This window comes from Notamacropus eugenii, chromosome 4 (assembly GCF_028372415.1).
Source record: "Notamacropus eugenii isolate mMacEug1 chromosome 4, mMacEug1.pri_v2, whole genome shotgun sequence".
Lineage (NCBI taxonomy): Eukaryota > Metazoa > Chordata > Mammalia > Diprotodontia > Macropodidae > Notamacropus > Notamacropus eugenii.
The window spans coordinates 205,219,649-205,229,403 of record NC_092875.1 but is presented as its reverse complement, the minus strand read 5'-3'; the positions used below and the strand labels follow the sequence as shown (position 1 = coordinate 205,229,403).

Genomic DNA, 9,755 nt, shown 5'->3' with positions numbered 1-9,755 from the left:
GTGGGCTCTGGGCTTGAAGAGGTTGTAAGAATAGTCTGAAGTATAGGGGAGCTATACAGACCAGTACAAAGGCCTGGCTCTCATCCTTCCTTTTACCTTAAAACAAAACAAAACAAAACAATCAAAGCTACACTTTTTTTTAAAAAATTTAATTAATTTATTTATTTAACTTTTAACATTCATTTTAACAAAATTTTGGGTTCCAAATTTTCACCCCTTTTGTCCCCCCCCCCCCCAAACAGCGAGCATTCTAATTGCCCCTATCACCAATCTGCTCTCTCTTCTATCATCCCTCTCTGCCCTTGTCTCCATCTTCTCTTTTGTCCTGTAGGGCCAGATAACTTTCTATACCCCTTTACCTGTATTTCTTATTTCCTAGTGGCAAGAACGTTACTCGACAGTTGTTCCTAACACTTTGAGTTTCAACTTCTTTACCTCCCTCCCTCCCCACCCCTTCCCTTTGGAGGGCAAGCAATTCAATATAGGCCAAATCTGTGTAGTTTTGCAAATGACTTCCATAATAGTTGTGTTGTATAAGACTAACTATATTTCCCTCCATCCTATCCTGTCCCCCATTACTTCTATTCTCTTTTGATCCTGTCCCTCCCCATGAGTGTCGACCTCAAATTGCTCCCTCCTCCCCATGTCCTCCCTTCCATCATCCCCCCCACCCTGCTTATCCCCTTATCCCCCACTCTCCTGTATTGTAAGATAGGTTTTCATACCAAAATGAGTGTGCATTTTATTCCTTCCTTTAGTGGAATGTGATGAGAGTAAGCTTCATGTTTTTCTCTCACCTCCCCTCTTTATCCCTCCACTAATAAGTCTTTTGCTTGCCTCTTTTATGAGAGATAATTTGCCCCATTCCATTTCTCCCTTTCTCCTCCCAATATATTTCTCTCTCATTGCTTGATTTCATTTTTTTAAGATATGATCCCATCCTCTTCAATTCACTCTGTGCACTCTGTCTCTATGTGTGTGTGCGTGTATGCATGTGTGTGTGTGTAATCCCACCCAGTACCCAGATACTGAAAAGTTTCAAGAGTTACAAATATTGTCTTTCCATGTAGGAATATAAACAGTTCAACTTTAGTAAGTCCCTTATGACTTCTCTTTGCTGTTCACGTTTTCATGCTTCTCTTCATTCTTGTGTTTGAAAGTCAAATTTTCTTTTCAGCTCTGGTCTTTTTATCAAGAATGCTTGAAAGTCCTCTATTTCATTGAAAGACCAATTTTCCCCCTGAAGTATTATACTCAGTTTTGCTGGGTAGGTGATTCTTGGTTTTAGTCCTAGTTCCTTTGACTTCTGGAATATCCTATTCCATGCCCTTCGATCCCTTAATGTAGAAGCTGCTAGATCTTGTGTTATCCTGATTGTATTTCCACAATACTTGAATTGCTTCTTTCTAACTGCTTGCAATATTTTCTCCTTGACGAAAGCTACACTTTCAAAGAAGAGTAATGCACCAAAGTGAAATACCAAATGTTGGATAATTATTACTTCAACTCAATAGCATTCCTCCTAGACCCCCTTCTTAGAGATTTTCACTTTGCTTCTTTTCAAAGCTTGACATTTCTTAATCACCTAGCTGAATGACCAGCATCACAAAAGATTTTGTGCAGATATTAAATTTTTTTTTAAAGAAATCATTACTTAGAAGATCAGGTATGACAATTTGCTGGTCCTTAGCAATGCTTTGGGAATACTGCTAACTCAAATAGGTTACTCAATAGATATTAATGCAGAGTGTATGGCTTTTTAACTACTTATTTGAACAGGGAAGGAAAAGAATGTAACCTTACTGATTTCAGACACCTATGAATTAAAATCTAATAGATCTCTATATATCTTCTCTAAAGTTTTGTTAGGATAGAATACATAGAGATCTATCTAATTTTAATAATCCTAATTACTATAGAACATGGTCACATGGCCATATTCTACAGCAATTAAATTTTTTTAGTATAATAACTTTTGCTGTCTTACTGTGCTATAGGAGTCATTCAATAACTAGTAATTAAAAATAACAAATGAGTATTTGAGAAAGAAAATAAGAATAAGCCTGTTAAAAGCACAAAATTTGAACTAGCAGAGCTTCTGGGCTAGTTAAACATTTTAGAAGGACAAAGAAGTTGCTCATACATGATATCAAATATTGAGATATAGTCAGTTCTCCGGATGTTTCTAAATATCGGATGGTTTGGTATCTTATAGAACAAAAAAAGGGAAAAAATGTTAAGGATCTGTTAAACATAGGTTGTAGTACAATAGTAGGACTACTGGATTTTGGAGCTACAAGATCTAAGTTTACATTTTAGTTCTGCTACTTACTCCCTGTGTGACTGTGGACAAGTTGCTTAATATCTTTTGGGCTCAGTTTGTCATCTGTAAAATGTCAGAACAGATAGAGTGTCCGGCTTGGAGTCAGGAAGTCCTGAGTTCATATGGGCCTCTGACACTTATTAGCTGTGAGACCCAGGGCAAATAAACTGTTTACCTCAGTTTCCTCATCAGTAAAATGGGGATAATAATAGAACCTACCTTACAGGATTGTTATGAGGATCAAATTGTAACTTGCTTAGCTCTATGCCTGGCTCATAGTAAGTTCTACATAAATGTTAGCTATTATTACTAAAATAAAGTTGATTAGGTGGCCTCTAAGGCCCTTTCTAGCTCTATTAGAAATCATTTTGAAAGTTATCATTTATAGAAGCTATACTTTGTAATCAATCAAAGTTTGCTATAGAATCAGTGAAAGACAAGCTTTAGTAGGTCCTTCATTACTTAGTCATTTCAGAGGTATCTGACTCTTCATTACCCCTTTTTGGGGTTTTCTTGGCAGAGATATTGGAGTGGTTTGCCATTTTCTTCTCCAACTCATTTTATAGATGAGGAATTTGAGGCAAACACAGTTAAGTGAACAACTAGTAAGTGTATGTGGCCAGATTTAAACTCATAAAGAGGACTCTTCCTGATTCTAAGCCTATTGCTAAGTCCATGGCACCACCTCACTGCCCAAGCAAGTCCCAACAAGTTGTAAGTACATCAGATGCAGTTACATAGGGGTTGAGAGTCTGATCAGTAGAAGATCAATCACCAAGTGAATCAATTTTTGGCCATGACAATTCTCTTAAGATTGTCTATTAAGGCATGGGAGAGGGGAGATTTTAGAGATAAGGGTAGAAAGATGGGGGAAGCTGGGAAGTTTGTAGTGTGAATTCATATTGTTTAATGCATATATTTGAAGGCACTAAAGAAGTTACTTTGTGTGTCAATTCTGCAAGAAAGTACATTAGTTCATTTAAAAATATTTGCCCAAAATTTAGTGACTATATAGAAGATGATCGTAAGCTTTTGCATGTCTTATTATCCATTAATTTAAAACATTTTGGTAAGGATGGTGATTAAGCAGTGAGATTAGTATAAAATGTGTTATTTGAGGATTAGCTGAAAGAACTAAGTATATTTATCCCGAAGAGAAGATTTAAGAGGAATATGAAAGTTGTCTTTAAATAATTGAATGGTTTCCAAATGGAAAAGTGGCAAGACCCTGCTTATGCCATTCCTCTGAGATAATTCTAAATCTTTCCAATATATAGCTTGTTTTTACATAGTTTGCATAATGTTTCACCTATTAGGGAACCCCTTGAGAGAAGCAACGAGTTTTGTCTGTTTATTTTTTGCTTTTGCCTTTGTATCTCCAGTGCTTCCTGAGCTCAGTGCCTGGCACAAAACAGGTACTTAATAAATCCTTGTTGACTTGACTTGACAAGTGGGTAGAAGCTGCAAGGAAGCAGATTTTGACTTTCATAAGGAAGATCTCCCTATAATTAGAGCTGTCCAAAATGTAATTCCAGGCCTTGGAAGTTTCTGAATTCCTTGAAACTGAACTTCTTTAAATGGGGAACCTTCTGTTAGGCTTGTCATAGCTGGCATATGTACTTCAGATATAGATTGTAACTAGATGAACTCTAGTCTAATACAATTCTAATATTGTCACTTTGGAGATATAGGCTTAAATTACATTTTAGTTAAAATTTCATATGTGAGATATAGTAAGCCTTGTATTTTTAAAATGTAGTACTGTAATAAAATCAAATATAGTATAATATTTGAAAATAAAACAATGAATATAGTCATGCAAATTCACTCATACCCACGTGCTGAGGTTTAGTAGAAAGCAGTATATGCTAAAGAAAATCAGGAAGGAGTCCTGAGAAGAATTCAATATTTTGCTTTTTTCCTTTCAGATTTTTGTTTTGTTTTTTTTTAAAATCGAAGGGCATTTGTGAATATGTTTTAACAGTCAATTAAGGAGTTATCTTGTCTATGAAGTAGTAAGGCATGAATACCGGGGTGGGAGTGGGAGGAATCAGTTCAAATTTTCTGGCAATGGAAGAAATTTCACGGGCAAAGTTTTTTTTTTTTTTTTTAACAGAAGAGACAGGGTGATGTAAATGAGAAAAGTATAGAGACTATAAATTAGTAGACCTAGGTTCCACTCCGAGGATTGTCACTAAATAATAATCTGCATTTGCACGGTACCATAAGGTTTGCAAATTGATTCTTTAAGTACATTATCTCATTAGAGCCTCTCAGTAACTAAGTGAGGTCAGTGCCTCAGGTGTTATCCTCATTTTACAGACGAAATTGAAGCTGAGAACCCAAAAGAAAAAAGGGCAGCCGTGAGAAAGGAGAGAGGGAGCCTAGGACTCCGCTGGTGCTATTTGCCTTTCATTGGGTGTGGGAGGTATAAAGGGGGAGGGGGGAAGGGAGAGAGGAAGGAAGGAAGGAGGGGAGGGAAAATAGTGGGTTCGTTGGCTGCTTCCTCTGGCTGGAACTGAGACATTCATGTCCCCCACATCACTTGCAGTGGGGAAAGGGGAGTGGAGAGAGTCCATTTTAGCTGACCGTTCACCCTCCTATTAGTCTCTTAAACCAGGAGGGGGAAAAAGAGGGAAAGAGCCCAGTTTGGGGGAGCAGCAAGCTGGAATCTCAGAGAGCTCCCGGGATTCGGGGGCTGCTACTGGGCAGCTCCCAGAGTCGGTGTGCAGCCGCTGCTCAAGCAGCGCCATCTCTCCGCCTGTCCTCCGCCTGCGGCTGCTGCAGCTCCTGAGGGCAAAGCGGGACCGAACAGAAAGAAGCAACAGGTTCACCTTCGCGCAACCTCTATTCAGGGAGAAGAAAAAGACAAAGCTTTGCAGGACCCTGAAAAAAGAATGAGACAGAGCCTGGACCTCAGCTGCAGGACCCGGTAGAGTGGCACGGAGTCACCCGAGGAATTCCTCGCTATCAGATCCCTCCAACTCCACACTAAGTGGCTGCCCGAGCACCAGACAGCGGATAGGATACATCTCAGTCCCTAGAATCCTTCCTCCTCTGCCGGCTTTTTCCACTCTAGTCCACGTCTAGCTTTTGGATCGCTTCAACTCTATTAGGGGCAAAGTTCTTATTTTTAGAAGTGCAGAAACTGTCGCTGCTGCTGTCAGGAGTTCGTCAGTAGGAAAAAATGTCATCCTATTAGCCTGCCTCTGCGTACTCATTCAGTCAGTCGACAAGCATTTCTTAAACTCCTAATATGTGGTTGGCACTGGGCTGATCTCTGGGGAAAGAAAAGAAAGGCAAATACAGCCTAGGTACTACCGTCAGTTCTCTCCACGTTGGAGGGACTCAACCTTCCTAGAAAGAACTTCCTACTGTTTCCGAGGCTTAGCCAAGCCCCTCCACGTCCTTCACCCTCTCCTCCAGCCAAGGTCTCTTCTCCTCGTTTCCAGCCGAGGTGCTCCCTTCTGTTCTCTGGGCTCAAACTTAGACCATGGAGCCCCACCTCGCTATGGAAAATCAGAGTGAAGGAGCTGAGGAGGGCTGGAATGGGACTCAACCGGAGCTGACAGATCGGGATCTCAGACCCCTTTTCGGTCTTGGCATCGAGAATTTCATCACACTGGTGGTGTTCGGGATGATTTTTGCCATGGGAGTGTTGGGCAACACTCTGGTGATCACAGTTTTGGCGCGTAGTAAGCCAGGAAAACCCCGCAGCACCACAAACTTATTCATCCTTAACCTGAGCGTAGCTGACCTGGCATATCTGCTTTTCTGCATTCCTTTCCAGGCCACCGTGTACGCGCTGCCCACCTGGGTACTGGGCGCCTTCATCTGCAAGTTCACCCACTACTTCTTCACCGTGTCCATGCTGGTCAGCATCTTCACCCTCTCTGCCATGTCCGTGGACCGCTACGTTGCTATTGTCCACTCGAGGCGCTCTTCCTCCTTGCGGGTCTCCCGTAACGCTCTGGTGGGCATGGGGGTCATCTGGGCTCTCTCGATCATTATGGCCTCTCCCGTGGCTTACCACCAGCGCCTTTTCCACCGAGAAATCAGCAACCAGACCTTCTGTTGGGAACAGTGGCCCAACAAGCAGCACAAGAAGATCTACGTGGTCTGCACCTTCGTCTTCGGGTACCTGCTCCCCTTGCTGCTGATCTCCTTCTGCTACGCTAAGGTGGGAGGTGGAGCGTGGTGGGGCCAGGACCGGAGTGGGGTGAAGGGAAGTACAGGAAAAGAGGGAAGAAGAAGCTGGGGTGGAGGGAGAGGAGACGGTAGGAAGCTTGACTGGATAGCATGGGTTTGCTTTTATTCTGTGTTCTTTCCCATTATCACTTTGTCCACAGATCCTGTCTCTCATCTCTGTCCTACTTGACCGTTGTTTTCCTTGCCCAAGAATTCTCTAAGCTAGAGGTACCACCTTTGTATGAGCTTTGATGAATATTTTAGTACTTAAATCTTAGCCTAGACTGAGGAAACTATACCAGAGTCCTCCTACAAAAGTTTGCTTTCTGCTGCTGCAAAGGTTTCTATTCTATAAAACCTTTCATTGCTTTGATAAGTGAGCGGTGCAAGAGTCCCAAACGTGCTCAATATGCAGATCTCTCCTCTCCTTCCCTCACTCAAAACTCCTTCGCGTTTTGTAATGCTTTAAAACGTTCTTTCCCCTAGTTTCAGTGTCTGATTATCACTAGCTTCACTTTGGGGGAACGTGTGTGGTGTGAGATACACATCAAACAAGCTGGAGAGCTGAAAACTATTTTCCATCAAATGCAAACACAGAGCGTCGGAAACGTTAAAACTGCTTGCTGCAGAGATTTTTGAAGGCAGGATCGACATTTTTTTTTCGTATTTCTTTGTTTTGTTTCTTTTGCAGTCCCAGAGCAAAAGCCCAATTAGTGTTTCCATCATGAAACAATTGTGCTGTTGACAGACAACGGCATAATCAAAACAAGTGGTAGGACGGAGACTGATCTCTGTTAACCGTATTGAAACGACAAGAATGTCTCTTGAGTCACCGGAAAATCCTGTCTTGCCTTGCTTGCTCCCTCACTGAGAGGATTCAGTGACAAAAGAATTCGGCCCCTGTTGGGGTCTATAGAAAGGGTGCATAATTGTATTGGTCGCCAGCCCACCATCTTCTGCTGTGGGAACTGGATTCAGATTCCATCGGGCTTCTAGATTGAAAGAAGCCAAGGGGGACTTAGGAGAGTTTATAGGCTTTATTTCGTTCACAGATTGAGAATGAGAACCAAGGAGGTAAAGTGTTTCTTTTCAGAACTCTAAACGGAGTCAGAGATTCCAGAGAACTGTCTTCTGCCCTCTAAGGGTCATTCCAACTCTCAATCACACTGTAATCCTACTGGTGAACTACTTATGGACTCTTCCTTTGCTGTCCAGTAATCCATACTCTGAGCACCCAACCACCTAAAAGGCCTGGCTAGGAGAAGAGTACAGATTTGAGATTTCTCTTAGACCTTGAGGCCACATACATCTGTTGTCTATAGATATTTATTGTTTTGCCAAATTGCCAGGTCTTAGTAGTTACTGTCTTCGATATTTGCTCGATTGTTTTTCAATTATTGTCAGACTCTTCCTGACCCCATTTGAGGTTTTCTTGGTAAGATATTGGAGTGGTTTCTCATCAGTTTCTCCAGTTCATTTTACAGAGGAAGACAGCTGAAGCAAACAGGGTTAAGTGACTTGCCTAGGATCATACAGCTAGAAAGTGTCTGAGGCCAGATTTGAACTCAAGAAGACGTCTTCCTGGCCCCAGGCTTGACACTTACTCACTGTGCCACTTAGCTGCCCTAGCTGATCTTTGTTTACCAATTATTAATCTTTAATACAACTTTTTTATGTTTGAGAAAATAAGATTATACTTCAAATAAAGCTCATAGGATGAATTACTATTTCTATCATAATATGCTTATCATTTTCAAATCAGAATACCAATAATTCATTATAAAAATAGCTGCCATGAGTTTCTAAAATTTCTATCATATTGTTTTGAATTGTTTTGGAGGTAGTCACTAGTGTAAACAAACAGAAAGTTGCTTGATAATCGTAGAGTTGGTGTTGGTTATTTATTGTTACACTTACAAAATGGCTTTATTCTGGGAAAAAAAATGCCTCTTAGTATGTATAAGGTAGGAGATCACAATATTCCTGCAAAGTTTGTGTGTTGGTGTGTGTAATTTGTATGAACATATACTTTGATATTACCTGGAAGGATGATCTGAACAAAAGTGTGCTGCCATAAAGATATACATTTCTCAAATTACTAGTTCCATGTAATTGATGATTTTGTAGTCCTAAATTCTATTAAGGACTGAAAACTGAACCACATTCACTGGGGTTATTGAAAAAGTCCAGAGGTTTAGAAAGGTATTATAATGGAGGAAAAGACATCTAAAAAGCACAATGAAAAGAGAATTAGGAATTAAATGGTTCTGAGACAAAGTTTAAATAATTTATCTGGATAATTCTGGTCCTTAAGTTTTATTTTCACTTATTTGGGCAAAAGGAGGATCATTAAAAAGAAACCCCAACAATAACCTAGATTATTCTGATAGTTGTACCAATGTAAATCTAGTTTTCATGAGTTTGTAATATTAGACAAACTATTCAGTATAAGTATTCAGGTCAGATTTGTACAGCACAGGGATCCATTTCAGGTACCATGTAGGTGGCTTTCTGTTTTATTTTGGATGAGTGGACATTGTGTATCTAAGAAAAAAACCCCCGCTTTTAGGAATGTGAGGAGTTAATAAAAAAGGAAGGAAGAATACAAACTTTAAAAATGCAAATGTAGTAGAATAATAGCAGAAACAACATATATATGTATGTGAACATATGTATATCTATCTATATATCTATCTATTCATCTGTCTAGTGTTTTAAAATGTGGAAAACATTTTCCTCAAAATGACTATATGAAGTTGTGTTTTTTAATACTTCAAGTTTACTCAAAGTCTTTTCAGACTGGGAGGACTGGAGCTTTTACTGAAAGGTGACTAAATTGAAGATCAGTGAAGGAGCAGAGGATAGTGGATAGAGAGAGCTGGCTTCAGAATCTAAAATAGGTAGATCACAGGATCATAATTTTAGAGATGGAAGGGACCCTAGAGGACCCATCTCTATTACATACCGGATGTGTTTCATTGGTCAAGTCATTTAACTTAATGCTCAAGGCAACTCTAAATCTATTGTTTTTAGAAGAGTTCACTACAATAATAAAATCACAGTTACAAAGGGGAAAAAGGATGGGTGAGACTTTATGTTTCACTATAATAGTATTTGATGAGAAGCTATTTAGAATCATGTAATCAAAAATTAATTTGGTATAATAACAGCTGGCTAAAAAGGTGGTATCTGAGAATGGGAATTAGTTTTCTGTAATATAGCTTAAATATGGATATGACAGATT

The 9,755-nt window shown here is 39.9% G+C and overlaps 1 protein-coding gene across 2 annotated transcripts in view; it reads left to right on the top strand.

Moving 5' to 3' along the window:
- Positions 1–4,784: 4,784 nt before the first annotated feature.
- GALR1 (galanin receptor 1) overlaps positions 4,785–9,755 on the top strand; it is an 86,222-nt gene continuing 81,251 nt past the window's right edge. Inside the window, exon 1 of one of the 2 annotated variants that reach the window (XM_072604060.1) lies at positions 4,785–6,503. In XM_072604060.1, coding sequence (XP_072460161.1) covers positions 5,817–6,503 — 687 coding nt within the window. In that variant the 5' untranslated portion in view covers positions 4,785–5,816. The remainder of the gene's footprint in view (positions 6,504–9,755) is intronic. The other variant, XM_072604059.1, reaches the window with a different exon arrangement.